This window comes from Macrotis lagotis, chromosome 3 (genome assembly GCF_037893015.1).
Source record: "Macrotis lagotis isolate mMagLag1 chromosome 3, bilby.v1.9.chrom.fasta, whole genome shotgun sequence".
Taxonomy (NCBI): Eukaryota; Metazoa; Chordata; class Mammalia; order Peramelemorphia; family Peramelidae; genus Macrotis; species Macrotis lagotis.
Genome location: NC_133660.1, coordinates 44,429,359 through 44,448,456, shown reverse-complemented (window position 1 = coordinate 44,448,456; position 19,098 = coordinate 44,429,359). Strand labels below are relative to the sequence as shown.

Genomic DNA, 19,098 nt, shown 5'->3' with positions numbered 1-19,098 from the left:
TTTTTGCAAGGCAAATGGGGATAAGTGGCTTGCCCAAGGCCACACAGCTAGGTAATTATTAAGTGTCTGAGACTGGATTTGAACCCAGTTACTCCCGACTTCAAGGCCGGTGCTTTATCCACTACGCCACCTAGCCGCCCCTGGTAATAACTTTCATAGAACTAATACGATTAAAATATAGATTTATATTTTTGTTAACAGTTAACTATCAATATATTTGTTAAAATTAAAAATTATATACAAGTGTTCTTATGATTCTATAAATAAAATACCAATAGTTCAAGAATCTGAAATGTTAAAAATTCTTGCATAAATGCAATGGTAACCATTGCCAAAGAAATCATGTCTTAAAATATTAATATCATAAACTTTAGATTATATGTTTCTATTTCCAATCTAATCTTTAAGATTTTTAAGAATACTAGTGGATTTTTTCTTTTTTTTCTAATTTAATATTTATTTATTCTCATTTTGTACAAATGTTTTTTTATGCATTAATAAAATATTCTTGTTTAAGAGTAAACAAAATACGCCCTCCCCCAAAAAAATATAAACACACTTCAGTGATAAAGTAAAGGGGAGAGAAAAAATTAAAATTAAAATTAAAAAAATATGATTTTATGTATGGCCAGGTGGCACAGTGGACAGAGCACCAGCCCTGGAGCCAGGAGCACCCAAGCCCATATCCGGCCCCATACACTGAACAATCACCCAGCCATGTGACATGCAAGCCACCCCAACCCCACTGCCCTGCATAAACCAAAAACAGAAAAAAAACCCCAAAACAAAATAAAATACTAATAATAGTAGGGGTAGCTGGGTGGCGGCCAGAGCACTGGCCCTTGAACCAGGAGCACCTGGGTCCAAATTCGGCTGCAGACACCCAACAATCACCCTGCTATGGGGCCCCAGGAAGGCCACCCATGCCCATTTGCCCTGCACACCCCCCAAAAAATAATAAAAATTGAAAATGTGCTTCAGTCGTGGGTGGATCACATTCTTTATAAGTCCATCAGAAAAGTTATTTCCATATTTTTCCACTGTTGCCATTGCTGATTGCAACTCCCTCCTTTCGTATTTCTCCACTACCATGTACTATATTTTCTCTCTCATTTCACTCTGACTCTGCTGTAGGGTAGCTGAGTGGCACAGCAGACAGATCCCTGGCCCTGGGGCCAAGAGGCCCTGAGCCCCCATACCACCCCTTAGGCCCAGAATCCACCTGGCCCTATGGTCCTGGGCAGGCCATCCAATCCCAGCCCCTGGCAAGAAGTAAAAAAGGAAATGCATTATATCCGACCACTCTCTCCCCATGGTCCACCCTCACCTCCATCAGTCAAATCACCCCCCCCCTTCCTTCTTACTCCAGATGCCTATACCCCATTATGTATATATGCTGTTTCCTCTCCTAGCCACCTCTGAAGAGAGCGAAGATTCCCTCATTCCCCCTTGCCTCCCCCTCTTCCATATCATTGCAATAGCTCATTGTAATTAAGGAAAATCTTATTATTTGAAATATCTTAGCCTATTCCCCCTCTCCTTTTTCTTTCTCCCATTTCCCTTTTATCTAGACTCGACTTTCACACCATATTTTATCTTCAAATTCAGCTTTCTCCTGTGATTCATCTATAAAAGCTCCTTTTACCTGGTGTTAACTGAGAAGGTTCATATGAATATTATCAGTGTCATTTTTCTATGCAGGATTACATGCAGTTCATCATCATTAAGTCCCTCATATTTTCCCCTTCTCCTCCAATCTCTATGCTTCACCTGAGTCCTCTATCTGAAGATCAAACCTTCTGTTCAGCTCTGGCCATTCCAGCAGGAATATTTGAAATTCCCCTAGTTCATTGAAAGTCCATCTTTTCCCTGGAAGAGGAAATTTAATTTTGCTGGGTAGTTGGTTTCAGTTGCATTCTAAGCTCTTTTGCTTCTGGTATACTATATTCAAAGCCCTATGAGCTTTTAATGTAGTTCCTGCTAAGTCCTGTGAGATCCTGACTGCAGCTCCATGGTATTTGGATTGTGTCCTTCTGGCTGCTTGTAATATTTTCTCTTTGACTTGGGAGTTCTGGAAGTCGGCTATAATATTCCTGGTGGTTGTTTTCTATGGGATCTCTTTCTTGGGGGGATCGGTAGATTCCCTCCATTTTTATTTTGCCCTCTGTTTCTAGGATATCAGGGCAATTTTCCTGTAGTAATTCTTTGAAAATGATGTCAAGGCTCTTTTCCTGATCATGACTTTCAGGTATTACAATAATTTTTAAATTATCTTTCCTAAATCAGTTTCCCAGATAAGTTGTTTTTTCAATGAGATGTTTCACATATTCTTCTAATTTTTCATTCTTTTGGTTTTGAAGTATTGAGTCCTGATTTCACATAAATACATCAATCTCCCTGATTTCTACTCTTTCTCTGAAGGATTTATTTTCCTCAGAGAGTTTTCTTATCTCTTTTTCCATCTGGCCAATTTTGCTTTTTAAAGCATTCTTCTCCTCAATAACTTTTGGAACTGTTTTATCCATTTGACCTAAGCTGGTTTTTAGCATGCTATTTTCTTCAGCATTTTTTTGGATTTCCTTGACTAGGCTGCTGACTTCATTTTCATGTTTTTCCTGCATCTCTCGCATTTCTTTTCCCAGTTTTTCTTCTAACTCCCTCATTTGATTTTCAAAGTCTTTTTTGAGCTCTGTCATAGCCTGAGCCCAATTTCTGTCTTTCTTGGAGTCTTTACATGCAGGAGCTTGTGCTTCCTCATCTTCAGACTGTTTTGATCCTTCTTGGGCTCACAGGCAAAATATTTCTCAATGGTGTTCCTCTTGTTTCTCTGCTTGCTTATTTTCCCAGCCTTAGCCTGTTTTGGGGTGCTTCCTGAGCTTTTGGGACACTCCCACAAGGGTCTCAGTGTGTGAGGCTCTGTCCTCCCTCCTGGTCTGTGAATGACCATAAGCGCCCCCCTTTGCCACGGGGCTGAGGTGGGGGGCCCCTGCTGTTCTATGGGGGGGGGGGGCCTAGACTGTGATCAGGATCTGAATGTGGTCAGAGCCCCAGAGTCCTGTTCCAGGGGCAGAGGACAGAGCTCAGCAGTCTCTCTTCACTCCCCTCCCTAGGTTCAATGGGCTCATGCCCTGGCGGCTCCTGCTTACTGGCTCCTCCACGGGCTTCTGTTTTCCTGAATCTGGACTGCCTTGGCCCAGCTGCTCTCTGTGTGCCCTGCGGTCTGGGCTTCACATGCTTGCTCTGGCAGAGGTCCCCTATTGTTCCCCCAATTTGTGCCCAGTCCTCCCCGTGTTGTAGCTCAGGGAACGCCCCTGCTGCTGCAAGCCGCAGCTCCCACTGCCCTGGGCCTACCTACCTCCGGGAGGCTGAAGTTCTTTAGCTCTGGTGGGCCACCCCTCTGAAGGGCCACCCCTCCGTCCCCGGAGAGCAGAGCCTTTCTGCTCTTTTCTAGGTTACCTTGAGTAGGAGCACTGCCTCACTGGGTCCCTCTGTGGGTTCTGTCTCTCGAAAATTTAGAGTCCTTAGTTTAGAAGTTTTATGAGAGAGCACCTAAGACAAGATTCGCTCTTGTCACCATCTTGATTCTGCCCCCAATTTTTTTTCTTGATAAAGCATTTAAGTGTTGGATAAATGGTAGTTTTCATTAAAGGAACTAAATTCATATATACACAAAACAAAATGTCCTAGGATAACAGACATTAGTGAGAAGGTAGATATAATAATAACAATAATAGCTACAATTATATTACTTTAAAAATATACCTTACACATATGAACTCATTTGAAAGTTCCCAAAGATTGTGATTAAATCACAAAGTTTATATAAAACCAACAATACAAGTTATTAAGGCTAGTAATTTCCACAAAACAAAAGGAAGAGTTAAGGAATTCTGACTCCTGACCTGAAAATGTAATTCCTGTCTATTCTCTTATATTTATATAATTTCAGTCAATAAAAATAATAAAAATATTAATTGCAGCATGTTACATTTTAAAATCATTCTGATTACTAATGGTCCTGGAAAACATTTTATGCTTTTTAAAAATTAATTAATTTTTCCAAGTATATGTAAAAGTAGTTTTCAACATTCAATTTTTTTAATGTTTTCTCCCTCCCATACTTCTCTCTCCCTGCACTTAGCAGCAAGTAATCTGATAAAAATTATAAGATGCACAGTCATATAATACACATTTCTATACTAGTGAAGTTGTAAAGGAAGAATCAGAATAAGAGGGAAAAACTGAGAGAAAGAAAGATAAAATCATTTTAAAAAGTGAAAGTAGTATGCTTTGTTTTTGCATTCAGGTAACTATAGTTCTATGTATGGCATTTTCTTTTTTCTTTTTTTTTTAAATTAAATATTTTATTTGAGTTTTACAATTTTTCCCCCAATCTTACTTTCCTCCCCCTACCCTCCCTATGGAAAGCAAACTGTTAAGTCTTTATATTTTTTCAATGTTGTACATTGATCCAAATTGAGTGTGATGAGAGAAAAATCAAATCCTTAAGGAAGAAACATAAAGTATAAGAGATAGCAAGATCAGACAATAAGATATCAGGTTTTTTTTCTAAATTAAAGGGAATAATCCTTGAACTTTGTTCAAACTGCATGGTTCTTTCTCTGGATATAGATGGTATTCTCCATCCCAAAATTGTCCCTGATTGTTGCACTGATGGAGAACAAGCGAGTCCATCAAGGTTGATCATCCCCCCCATGTTGCTGTTAGGGTGTACAGTGTTTCTCTGGTTCTGTTCATCTCACTCAGCACCAGTTCATGCAAATCCCTCCAGGCTTCCCTGAATTCCCATCCCTCCTGGTTTCTAATAGAACAATAGTGTTCCATGACATACATATACCACAGTTTGCTAAGCCACTCCCCAAATGAAGGACATTTACTTGATTTCCAATTCTTTGCCACCACAAACAGGGCTGCTATGAATATTTTTGTACAAGTGATGTTTTTACCCTTTTTCATCATCTCTTGAGGGTATAGGCCCAGTAGTGGTATTGCTGGATCAAAGGGTATGCACATTTCTGTTGTCATTTGGACATAGTTCCAAATTTCTCTCCAGAAAGGTTGAATGAGTTCACACTCTACCAACAATGTAATAGTGTCCCAGATTTCCCACAACCCTTCCAACAATGATCATTATCCTTTCTGGTCATTTTGGTCAGTCTGAGAGGTGGTACCTCAGAGAAACTTTGATTTGCATTTCTCTAATAAGTAATGATTTAGAGCAATTTTTCATATGACTATGGATTGCTTTGATCTCCTCATCTGTAAATTGCCTTTGCACATCCTTTGACTATCTGTCCATTGGGGAATGGCTTTTTTTTTTAAATTTGATTCAGTTTTCTGCATATTTTAGAAATGAGTCCTTTGTCAGAAACATTAGTTGTAAAGATTGTTACCCAATTTACTACATTTCTTTTGATCTTGGTTACAGTGACTTTATCTGTGAAAAAGCTTTTTAATTTAATATAATCAAAATCATCTACTTTGTTTTTAGTGATGTTCTCCATCTCTTCCTTAGTCATAAACTGCTTCCCTTTCCATAGATCTGACAGGTAAACTAGTCTTTGATCTTCTAATTGGCTTATAGTATTGTTTTTTAAGTCTAAATCCTATATTCATTTGGATTTTATCTTGGTATAGGGTATGAGGTGTTGGTCTAATCTAAGTTTCTTCCATACTAACTTCCAATTTTCCCAGCAGTTTTTAACAAAGAAAGAGTTTTTATCCCCATAGCTGGACTCTTTGGGTTTATCAAACAGCAAATTACTATCATCCTTTCCTGCTATTGCACCTGGTCTATTCTACTGGTCCATCACTCTATTTCTTAGCCAATACCAGACAAGTTTTGATAACTGATGCTTTATATAGATGGCATTTTTTTTTTTTGCAAGGAAATGGGGTTGAGTGGTTGCCCAAGGTCTCACAGCTAGGTAATTATTATTAAGTGTCTGAGGCCGGATTTGAACTCAGGTACTCCTGACTCCAGGGTCGGTGCTCTATCCACTACACCACCTAGCCGCCCCTGGATGGCATTTTCTTTTTTTTGTTTGTTTGTTTTTTTTTGCAAGGCAAATGGGCTTAAAGTGGCTTGCCCAAGGCCACACAGCCACGTAATCATCAAGTGTCTGAGACCGGATTTGAACCCAGGTACTCCTGACTCAAGGGCCAGCGCTTTATCCACTGTGCCCCAGGATGGCATTTTCTAATATAATTCTTTTAGAGTTTGTCTAATCACTGTAGTTTGAGAAGATTTAAGTCTAACTTAGTTAATCATCACATAACATTACTGTTACTATTCACAATGTTCTCTCCTGGTTCTGCTCACTTCACTCAACAACAGTTCATGTAAATCTTTCTGTAATTTGCCTGTTCATGATTTCTTACAGAATAATATTCCATTCAGGAACACTAATACATTTTTGGTGGAGCTGTGAACTCATACAACCTTTCTAGAGAGGAATCTGGAACTATGCCCAAAGGGCAACAAAAATGTGCAATACCCTGAAGAAATCATGAATAAAGGGTAAAAACATCACTTGTACAAAAAATATTCATAGAAGCCCTGTTTGTGGTGGCAAAGAATTGGAAATCAAGTAAATGTCCTTAATTTGGGGAATGGCTTAACAAACTGTGGTATATGTATGTGATGCAACACTATTGTTCTATTAGAAACCAGGAGGGATGGGAATTCAGAGAAGCCTGGAGGGATATGCATGAACTGATACTGAGTGAGATGAGCAGAACCAGGAAAAACTCTGTACACCCTAACAGCAACATGGGGGCTGATGATCAACCTTGATGGACTCACCCATTCTGTCAGTGCAAAAACCAGGGACAATTTGGGGCTGTCTGCAATAGAGAAAACGATCTGTATCCAGAGAAAGAATCATGGGGTTTGAACAAAGACCAAAGACTATTACCTTTAATTTAGAAAAAAAATTATCTTATTATATAATTTTGCTATCTCTTATATTTTATTTTTCTTCCTTAAGGATATGATTTCTCTCTCATCACATTTAAATGAGATCAATGTATACCATGGAAACAACATAAAGACTATCAGACTGCCTTCTGGGGGCAGGGGGGGAAGAAAGATTATTAAACTCAAAATAAATAAACTTTCTAAAAAAAAGAATATTCCATTACATTCATATACCATAACTTGTCCACTCATTCATCAATTGATGGGCATTCCCTAAATATTCCATTTTTTTTGCCATCATAAAAAGAGCTGCAATGAATATTTTCATACATATGGGCTTATTTTCCTTTTTTCATAATCTCTTGGGATACAGACCTAGAGGTGGTATTGCTGGATCAAAGGGTATGCATGATTTTATAGCCCTTTGGGCATGAAGGAAATAAAATTTTAAAATAAACAACAAGAAGATGAGTACTCTGTCAATATGACAGAAGTGGCTTCTATGTAATACAACTCAAATATTCCCAAGAAAGGAGACTTTTTTCTTCCCCACTGAGCAATGGCAACAGAAAAATTGCTATGGTACATATACCACCTAATTCTTGCATCAGTTTACCCAACAATATCAAAATGATTTTGGCAAAAGTCTAACACAGAACATCAAAATGTTTTTTCAGAGTAAATGATAGCAATGAAAATAGCCAACTAGGCCATTTTATCATTTCAAGTATTACGGAATTTTCATTTGTTGCTGAGACATCCACTTTCCAATTATCTGGAAAAATATCATTTACATATGGCTCCTTGTATTTCAGTAATGCTAAAAAAGATGACCTTTTTGTCAAGTATTCACCTCCTAACCAATTATAATCATTCAAACTATCACAAAATGATATACAGAATGTAAAAGAGAGAATTCAAATTCCACTTACCTCTCATCTCTGGCTCATAACTTAAAGAACTGGGTTTGTGGATGCGATACTGTTTTAAAAGTTTTTTATCCCAGGCACCACAATTTAAAGGATTTGCCAAACGTAAAAATTCCCTAATAAAAAGAAACAATTAAATGGAAATTTAGTAAAAATGCCACAGAAAAGTAAAAATGCCACCAAAAAGTAAAAACAGATATTTACAAAATGATTTTATAAATAATGTTATTTATGTTAGGTCATACCTACAATTTTCATTATTAATGTTTTATTGATACATTTGTTTCTATAGCAATTACTTTCCAAAAACTCTAATCCCTACAGAACTGTTTCTTGTAACAAAGGGAACAGTTATGCAAAATATGCCAACATCTACAATGCTTGATAGTAAAAACATTAAACATATGTGGTTCACTGCTTTTTTGTTAAAAACTCATATTTTATCATTAATGCTTTAGAATCAATGTTATTAAAATCATCTAAACTGAGTTTTCATTCCTTTTTTTTTTTTTACAAAAATGAGATCACTGTTTATTCCACTGTCTTAGTTCCACTTTCCTTACATTGATTCATTCCAATTGCTACAAATTTCTCTGAAAGAGGGAAGGAAATAATTATTTATTGCATATTTTGTGTCAGTAACTGTGCTTAAAAGTTTTACAATTGTATCTCATTTAATCCTCATAACAACTCAAAAGGTAAGTGCCATTATCCCTATTTTCAAATTAAGGAAACTGAGATAGACAAAGCATATGTAATTTGTCTCAGATCATATAGAAAATATTTGAGGCAGAATTTCAATTCAAGTCTTCCTGACATCAGGCCTAGAGCTCTACCCAATGTTTTCTACTATTAAATGGTTTGCTGCTCTGAATTTTGCAGAATTTGTTGTACATTCCAAATAAGTTTCTTAAATAAAAAAATCTCTTTCCTTTAAGATGATTTGCCAGCCCTTTACATTTTTTCACTTTTCCATACAAGCAATCTCAAAAAATCAAACTGAAAAATACTGCTTAAGCAACTGAGTACTTTAAAAAAGGCTATTTTACATGAGACCCTATGCAAGTTGTGTTTTATTCTACTATGTTAAGAATACTTCTTTTAGTACAAAAAAAAATTTGTGTACAAAAAAAGTCCTTTGTGACAATTGTTAAAATTGTTGTTGTTCAATAATTTCAGTCATGTCCAACTCTTCATATCCTCAATTGAGATTTTCTTGGCAGATACTGGAGCGGTCTGCTATTCCTTCTCTAGTTCATTTTACAGCTGAGGAAACTCAGGCCAAAAAATGACTTGTCCAGGACTACACAACTAATAAATATCTGAGGCTAGATGTAAACTCAGAGGGAAGAGTCTTACTTACTTCAGATCTGGCACTTACCAGCTGAACCAAAGCAAACAGTCTACATTACATAGCTTATAATTATTTTATATAGGGATTTCTGTGTACTGTATAGTACACAGATGGCCCATTACTCATGTTGAAAAAATCTATATAAACAAAATGGAGATGTCACTTGTTTCTTCTTTAAGTAGCTAACACTGGTGGAAACCATAATCCTGCTTTTCTCTTCACCATGACCTCCAATTCTAATACTCCAATGGAGGCAAACATCTCTGCATTGACTACTCAAAATTGTCCTTCCTTCCTCAGCTAGACTCCTCAGTAAGCCAGTTCAACTCCATACTCTGCCAAATCCTAGAACTGGATAAATCTCCCTATCTAGCTACATTACTTAATTCAAAGGAGATTATGATTTTTATATTAATAAATTTGACATGTGTAATGAAAATACTAGTAAGTTGGATTTCTCAGAACTACCTTTGCACAGGCAAACTCTGGTCAGGGAATCAGGAAGAAATTACTGACCAAGAGTAATTTGTTAATTCTGACAAGCCTGCATTCTTTTCCTGACCAGTGCTTGCCTGAGACAAGTGAAGTTAATTTAAAAAATTGTATAACCTGTTTTGTACCTAAGAAAAATAATCAAATATTCCCAAGACTACACAATCAACTTAGCCATTCCCATAGTACTTGAGGACATCTGCACTAATGGCTTCCTCTTAACAAAACCACTCAAGCCTAGGAAATTATTGTGTTGTGATTCATGTATATCTTTTTCCACTACAGCAAGGTTGTATCTCGATTTGCAAATCTGCTCCTTGCAACAAAAGCAATTAATTAAACCACTACTAGATAATGGGCACTTTGTCTCTGGCCTGTTCTATTTCACCCAGGTTAGCAACCAGCTCAGTGAAATTCTGTTAACATTTATATTTATGTCCCACTGACAGGAGCACAAAAACTTGGACACACTACAAATTTATTATATAATCTTAGCTAGGCTCTTCTTACAAGGTGAACCTTTAATTAATTGACTACCCCACTTGCCACAACTCTTATAAATCTGTTCATCTCTCTCTAAGTCTCTCATCTCACTCCCTTTCTCCTCCACCACCAGAGAGCTCCATCTTCTGTCTTCTTCATCTGATATCACTTAGATGGCTTACCCTCCTCTCCCCTCTTTTACTTCTATCTGCCTCAAAAGTGGCCTTTATTCTTGCCAAGATAAGCAAATCTCATCCAATGCCCTCTGGATCTCACCTCCTTCTCCCTGGCTTCTAAACCCTCTGCTATCTGGTTACCAAACTTAGCATTCAATTGTGACTGCTCCACCAAAGTGAACAATGCTTTCTTACATGACAAATCTAATGGCCCTTCCTCAATCTTCATCCTTCTCAACTCTATCAACTACACTCTATCTTCTCACTAGGTTTTGGTGAGACGCCTCTCTCCTCCTTCTCCTCCCTCTGACATATCTGACAGCTCCTTCTCTGTTGACATTGCTATAGTTTTGTCCAGGTTACATATATTGATATACATATACATATATACACATACACACATGTATATGTTGATATATAAGTATATAATACACACACACACACACACACACATATATCTGGGGGAGAGAGAGAAAGAGAGAGAGAGAGAGAGAGAGGTAGATAGATTGAAAGATAGATATGTTATAAGAATAAACACATACATTATAGTTGGGAGACAACGTTTTTGTAATTCTTTGCATTCTTTATATTCTCAATGCCTAGCAGAACATTTGGTATAAAATATGTGATTATTAACTGACTGATTTCCCTCTTGCTTAGGTCCAAGGTCTTAGGATATTAAAGGAACTGCCCTGAAGTATCTACACTGTGCCCCAAGAACAAAGGCAAAGCTTTTTTATTCAGCCTAGATAGAATTAGAGGCCAGCTAGTTATTGGCAAGCTCAAAGGTTAGACACATTCCAGAAAACCTGTCAAGAAGCAAGACATTTTTCCCAAGGGAATGAATCTAAGCAAGAAATAGCACTCAGGAAAGCAGCCGTAAAGTTGGGAAATTGAGGTGTATAGAGCAATAGGTCCAGGGAGCCAAGCTGAATGATCTGAAACAAGACATCTGGTTAGAGTGCAGGAGGTTCAGATTTCCTCTAAGGGAGCCAATCCACTACTGTGCTCTAGTTGTCTGCCTGCTACTCCTACTGGTCCTGTGAGTATCATTGTGGGAGACTATGGGAAGGTGGGGAATTGATACGATTATTCTCATGATACTATTTCAGTAAATGCTCTTGCAGCAATTGTTTGTACCAGCTCACTATTAAAGATAAGATCATTGGCAGGGACTTGTGAGAGACAACATTAAGAAAGCAGGTGCACATCTAGTTTGTAGTCGCCACCATCTCACAGTCATGGTGCCTCCTCCCTGAATTCCTACTCTTACAAGAATGTCCCAAGACTCCCCAGGGAACAGAGGCTGGCCAATATTTATTCTCACCATCTAAGTGGAAGTCACTCTTCAAGCTCATCAAGGAGTCACACAGTTGGGACACTCCTCTGGATTTTAAGACCATACCATATCTTTTTAACATTACTTTCTACATCAAGCAGTTGGACAGACCATAGTTCACAGAATACTGAACCTGGAGTCAGAAAGATCAAGTTAAAATCCTGCCTCAGGCATTTATTAGCTGGGCAAGTCACTAAACTGCTGTCTGCCTCAGTTTCTTCATTTGTAAAATGGGGATAATAGAAATTATAGGGATTACATGAAAGATGTAGCAACTCCATTAATTGGGGTGAGGTAAAATTATGTTCTGATCAACTCCCTCCATTACACTTATAATCTAGTATTTTCTGTATAACGCTAACAAGTCTCTACCATGATTCAGATTTAGAGAATTAAGGTTTAAATTATGATCTCTGAAATTTAATAGTATTGGAATAGCAAAACCAAAATACAAATAACCACCACAACAATAAAAAAAAATCATGACCAAAATTTAATGCTAATGCCAAAGTATAAGTCTGAATATCACTTAATACATCATTAAAAAATAAAAGCAATGGCTGAGTATGAAGAGAATTGTATGAAAAAATGTGGATTTTAAGAGAAAATCTGTTCAATTAAATGAATAGATCACTACTTTAAAAAATTCCATTTTCAAGAGATCCTATTACATCAAAAATGACAGTCTTGATTTTTTTAAGTGTAGTTATATCCTCTCTATCAATACATATGGACACCTTTTGTAGAAGAAATAATCTTTAAAGTTGCTATGATATAAGCTTCTCTCATCAATTAAGTCAGGATGAAGAAGAACCTTTCCAAATTCAGTGAAAATGATCTTCAAACAATGGACATATGGTCCAGAAGCACATTCATACTTGCAGGCTTTTCAGCTTTGGAGGCCTTGTCAAATATTAAGTTTAACAAGGAATAGAAAAATAAGTAACATAAAATGATGTCCATTAGCTGATGAACATCCAGTACTAACTGTTGAGCATTTCCTTTCACTATCTTTTGGTCCAAGAAGCTGAATGATGTAGTAGACAGAGAGAGGACCTCTAAAACAGGAAGACCTGTATTCAAGTTCCACATCAAACACATACTGGCTGCCTGACCTTGGGCAAGTCATTTAAACTACAGATGACACAGGCAAACTCTCTGACTGTTAAGTTGCACAAAGGACACTGACCTATACAAGTAGAAGAAGATCTCTATACCAAAGAAATCAGAGATCCGGGTCATAATCCTATCACTAACTTTTTTTTTCTAAAGAATAAATGAATTGGTTTCATCACTAATCCCATTCAAATGTGAAAAAGACAAGTCACTAACCTCAGCACAATGGGCTCCAGTGCCTGAGAAGCTAGCCTTTCAAACATCCTCTGGAGAGGTGGGTGCAGGGAATGGTCTTCGTCAGCTAGTGCAGCACTGCATCTTTGCAAAAGGCGGCCGTGAAGCCCTGCTTCACACATCACTTGTTGGTTCCTCTCTGTATGCACCAAGGATTGCAAAATATTTGCCACAGCAAGCTGAAGATCCAGAGCATGCTAAGTGCAGAAACACAAAAGCATTCTGCTACATCATTCTTCCAAAATCAAATATAATTATGAGTTTTTTTTATTTCTTTCTAATTTCATACTATGATGTCTCCACATGCTTAAAACTGATTTCAATAAGTAAATGCAATAAGTTAATGTGACAATTCAGGAGCTAGTGCTATTAATTAAGGACCTAATTCTAACAAAAAGAATATCTGAATTCCCTATATATATATATATTACATATTGTCTGTATCAGATGACAGTGATCAGTGAAAAATATTTGTGAAGCAGGCACTGTGTTTAGTGCTGAGAAGACAAAGAAAAGAAGATAAATAAAAAATGCCCATGGAATACATGTTCTATCAAGGAAGAAAATACATACATCAGGAATAATAGGCTAATTTAGGAAATAAGGGAGGAGCACTTAGGGCCAAGGAGTGGAGTGGAGTGTAGGGTCAGAACAGAGCTTCAGCTGAATTCTGAAGCAAACAAAGAATTGTAAGAAGAGGATGAGAAGTGGTAGTGCCTCGAGGCATGGAGGATATAGGGCAAAGGAAAGGAAGAACAGAATAGTCAGAATGATTGGACCAAAAATTTGGAAAAATCGCTAATGATCATGAGATGAAGGGCTTTAAGAATGAAGAGGCACTTTTGGGTCATATGGCCAGGCAGATGAATTTCCAGACACTTTCTATACTCCTCATGAGTAGGAATTCCTACAAAAATAGAAATCAGGAGCAAGGGAAAAACCATTTAGCTATGGTCTAGCCTGAAACAGGAGCTTTAATGAGGTAAAAACTGAGCAACCGAGAACTCACTTGTGATATGTTAGCATAGCACGTCACGTGCACACACACACACAGGCACACAAATACACACACCCTCTAACACCTACAGAAACTAACTGATGAACTCATAAGGATCCCAAAATCATCCAGTTACATCCTTGGGACCTGAACAAATGCTACAGGGTCAAAAGACTTTGCCACAACAGTCACAGGCCAGAGAACTGAGGAAGGGAGGGAGGGAACTAGAACAGTGCACAGCATGCGAGGGGAAAGGGGCCAGCATCTCCTTCTGTCCTCTTGTAAGTCACCTGGGGAGAGATGAAAGATGGCACACTGGGAGCTGTCCAGATTGGGAGGAGGCTGAGAGAGCTTTCAGGTCCAGGCCTAGGGAAATCCTCAACAAACAGAAAGGATTCAAAGTGTGAATGACAGGGGAAGAGAAGAAAAAAGATTAAAATGACCAAACATCTTGGAAGGAATTAAACTCAGATTAAAAACCTTAGTGGAGCATATAGTCTGCAATGACAACAAAATGGTTCTGACTGCTTTAAAAGAGAAATAAAAATTGCGAGAGCAAGATTGTTGGCATGCACAGAAAAAAATAATCAGCAGAATATAAAAGCTGGAATCCAAAGTGGCACATATCACCAACGAAACAGACAAAAAAGGAACTGACTGGAAATGCAAAACAGAAAAGGGAAAACAATTGAAAAGGAGAAAAATAAAAACCAGTACTATTAAAAGGAAAACATGATGCCTATATAAGCAACATATATTGATCACTGGTTTCCCAAAAGAACAAAAAATATCGAAAAAAACTCAACTTCATGATTCAAGAAACAAAACTATTCCAAACTTCTAAAAACAGAAGACAGAATACTTAACTAACACACACACACACACACACACACAAACAGACTCCAACCTTCTTCCAGAAAAAAAAAGCCTATGCTGCAAACTTCAAGAAACATACTGGTTAAACTGAACAATTCTGAAGGTAAACAGCAAATTCTGTAAATGACCAGGAGAAAGACTTTCAAATAGGAAGGAAAGGAAACTCAAAAAGTCTTGATTATTCAGCACTCAACAGAAATCACAAGAGAGAAAAATGTGTTACAAAAAAGCAAAGTTAAATTTAAAGGAGGGTTTCAGAAATGTATTGAGTTGTTATCTTTTAATTGATAAATTGACAAATATTTCAAAAGTAATTTTCTGATACTTCTACACTTTTCCCTCTTTCTCATATGGGAGCATATGGTCAGCTCAAACTTCTGGCACTGTATTGCTTTCTTGTAAAAAGCAAAAAAATGAACATAAAACTGCCTCCATTAAGTTTTCAGAAAGATGGAAATGGAAGCTGGTAAGAGGTAAAAGTTTGAAAAAATATACAATCAAGGTAACTCATGATATAGTAAAAGGAAAATCTTAATAGGGAAGAAAAAGAGGCTTTTGAAATATTTCTTCAAATGCTCCAGATGAAAAAATTACAAGAGTAAACAACATCCCAAGAAAACACAGATGATGAAATCAATTATCCCAGAAGGAGGACAAAGAGAAAGTTAAAAACAACACACAAAAAAAGACATCTATTGAATTAATAGCAACAATAAAAAAAATTAGAAGATTAAGAAATATTTTTCAAACAGGACACAAATAAGTTTGAAAGCATTTTCACCCTTTCACAAGGAAGAATTTAAAAATGAAATAGAAGAGTAGTGGAGAAGGAGGCTTGAAATATGGATTAAACCTCCTAAAACTTGGTCATAGGTGAATCAATGTTTTTGGTGGTACTATTGTAAAATAGGAAGGAACATAAAAAGGAGAGAGGAAAGGAAGGGAATATATGATACACCATAATCAAGAGAAGAATTAAAAATAAAAGGGAAAAGAAGTCACTTCTGTTATTTCTCAGGAAGAAGATCAACAGGAGAAGCAATGTGAGAGAGGATTCCATTGAAGTCTATCCCAACAGAGGAAGTAAAACATTCTATAAATGGAAATATTACTATAGGTATGTTTTAAAAAATCAACAGCATTTCTAGAAAAATAATAAAATTTAAGAAGCAATTTACTGAATTTTCCAAAAAGGAAAATTCTAAATAACCACAAAATACTATATATGACAAGCAGTAGACATGAGCATTGAGAAATACAGAGTAGGTAAAAACAAAAGACAGAACTAAAATGTATTTTAAAGATTCAATGTAAATAAAATACCCAAAATAGTTAGATGTATACAAAGAGGTCAATTTAAATAGATGAGCCATTCCAATATAACATATATATATATATATATATATATATATATATATATATATATATGACATTACTACTAAATAGAAGTTACAGTTTCGATGCTATAGAATTAAATTTAGAAAAGTTTACTTTATAGAACTTGATAAATTGATAAAATTCATCTGGAAACATAAAAGACCTGGAATATCAAGGGAAATAATTAGAAGGGGATAGCATGTCTAAAATTTAAATTATATTATAAAGCAGTTGACATCAAATCAATTAGTATTGATTCAAAAAAATAGGGAAAGAAATGAATAGACTAGACAAAGTAGAATAAGAAATAATGGAATTCAGTACACTGGAAAACATAAATCACTTAGGAACATTCCTTATATGATAAAAACTGGAAAACTATCTGCCAAAAGTTAGACTTAAACTAATAACTTATTCCACAATACATTCTAAATGAATATGTGATCTTTGTATCAATAAAAATTAGAAGAGAAGCAAATCATCAGCTATAGAAAGCAGATGCATTATTAACAAAAAAAATGATAGATGCTAGTATAAAAACTAAAATAGATAACCTGACTTACATGAAACTGAAAATTTACTGCACAAACAAAATTAATAAACTTGGGATATGAAGAAAAGTGAATAAATGGAAAAAACTGTACCAAATTTCTATGATGAGTGTCTGGTATCCAATACATGTTTATTAAATACAACAAAAAGATTTTTTTTTTCATTAAAAAACTACCAAAAGCCATTTCCCAATAGATAGTCAAAGGAAATGAACAAACTATTCTTAAAAGAACTGCAAACTATTAACAATGAAAGAATATAAAAGAATTATTCCCTAATAAGATAAATGCAGGTCAAAACAACTAAGAATTTCATTTCAGACCCTGCAAACTGTCAAAGATGACAAAAGACAAGAATAGTTAATATTGAAGAGGTTGTAGAAAAATAGGCATACAAGTACATTGTTGAAGGAATTAGTACAACACTATGGAAAGCAATTTGGAATGAAAGCAAACAAGTGGTTAAAATGTCCAGAGGATGAGAAAATGATGCCTATATACATCAAAATATTTAATCCATTACTTTCTAGGAAAAAAAAGTACAGAATAGATGTTCACTTACTTTTCCTTTTTTTTTTTTGCATTAGTTTTTGCAAGGCAATGGGGTTAAATGACTTGCCCAAGATCACACAGCTAGGTAATTATTAAGTGTCTGGGGCCATATTTGAACTCAGGCCCTCCTGACTCCAGAGCTGGTGCTCTATACTGCACCACTAGCTGCCTCTAGATGTTCATTTTATTGAAGAATAAAAACTGTGACTCATGAATATTTCGCAATATTACTGTGCTGTAAGAAATGACCAATGTGAAAAATGCAAAGAAGCAAGGAATGAGCTACATGAACTGATGTAGAGTGAAGACAGAACCAAAAAGGTGATTTACAAAATGACTACATCAATGTAAATGTAAAGAATAGCCCCTCTCCAAGCAAAATTAGTAACTTTACCAGGAATGGCTTCAGAGCTAAAGAAGATATCCCCACACTGCATCTCTTTGCAGAGGTGGAGAAGGTCTATGAATATTGGACAAAGTTTTAGGATTTTTTGATGGACTGATATAAAAAATAAATGATGCTAATGAAAACTTTTAAAAAGTTAAACAGAACAGTAGATATTTGATCTTAGAAGCAATGAGAAGCCATTGAAGCTTAGGATAATGACTTTGGCAGCTATAGGGAAGAGAAATCGAAGAGATTATTTATTTGAGTTTATTTGAGATTACTGCAATTAATTCTGGTATGGGACGGCTGAGACATAACTAGGGGTAGTAACCATAATGAATAAAGAAAAAGGAAAATAGAAACAGAGAAAGGAACAGACATGAAAGATATATACAAATAGAAACAATATAATTTGGCACCTGAATACTGGCTGAGGAGAGTGAAGAATTAAGGTTAACACCAAGGTTTTAAATCTCAATGCTTTAGGGTTCATTTTATCTGTCACAGATAGGGAAGAATGGAAGGAGTGGGAATTCGAATACATGAAATAAATGAAAGGATAATCTTTTACAATGATTGTATAGAAAAATGGGACAATAATCAAATTATTGTCTTTAGTGTTAAATGACTGAAGCTATAATACTATTATATGCTGGTGTGTTAAAACAGTTCTTTGGATGCAGTGAAAGTGTAAAATCTATCCATGCTTTACCTATCCTGAGTAGGGTTTGAGTTTTTACATTTCTGAATATTTGAACTTCTGAAATTATACCTTTTCATTAATCACAATCAGTCGTATCAATTCAGTTAGGTGAATACTGAAATAATCTATCTCCTCATAAGCAAAAATCTGACACTGACTTTTAAATAAATTAACATAAAAGGCATTTTTATTGCTATTGTTTTTTACATCTATATTTCCCAATGCTTACTGTCCCTGTTGGTCTCCCCAAGGAGTCATCCCTTATAATTATGGGGAGGAGGAAAGGGGGAGGGGAGATGAGAGAGAGGGAGAGGGAAAGGGATAAAGGGGGGAAGGGAGAGAGTAGAGAGAAATAGTTCAATGAAATTAATGAATAAATAAAAAATTATGATACTATTCATAATTATTTCCTTTCTAAAGTTACAATCCCTCTGCCACAACCTCTGAAAGGAAAATGTTTTCTAACATAACTATGAAAGATACTTAATCTGACTCATTTAAAAGGTTTTATGTTTTGACTTTTAACATTCAGATCATATATTGATATTGAGTTCACTTTAGTTTTTAAAATGTTGGTCTAAAACTGATTTC

The 19,098-nt window shown here is 36.0% G+C and overlaps 1 protein-coding gene across 7 annotated transcripts in view; it reads right to left on the bottom strand.

Annotated features, from left to right (window-relative positions):
• Positions 1-19,098, bottom strand: part of WDFY3 (WD repeat and FYVE domain containing 3) — a 311,818-nt gene that overhangs the window by 126,562 nt on the left and 166,158 nt on the right. For all 7 annotated transcript variants that reach the window (XM_074228578.1, XM_074228572.1, XM_074228575.1 and 4 more), the window contains 2 exons: positions 13,046-13,260; positions 7,873-7,985 (listed from right to left, as the gene is read on the bottom strand). In XM_074228578.1, coding sequence (XP_074084679.1) covers positions 7,873-7,985; positions 13,046-13,260 — 328 coding nt within the window. The remainder of the gene's footprint in view (positions 1-7,872; positions 7,986-13,045; positions 13,261-19,098) is intronic.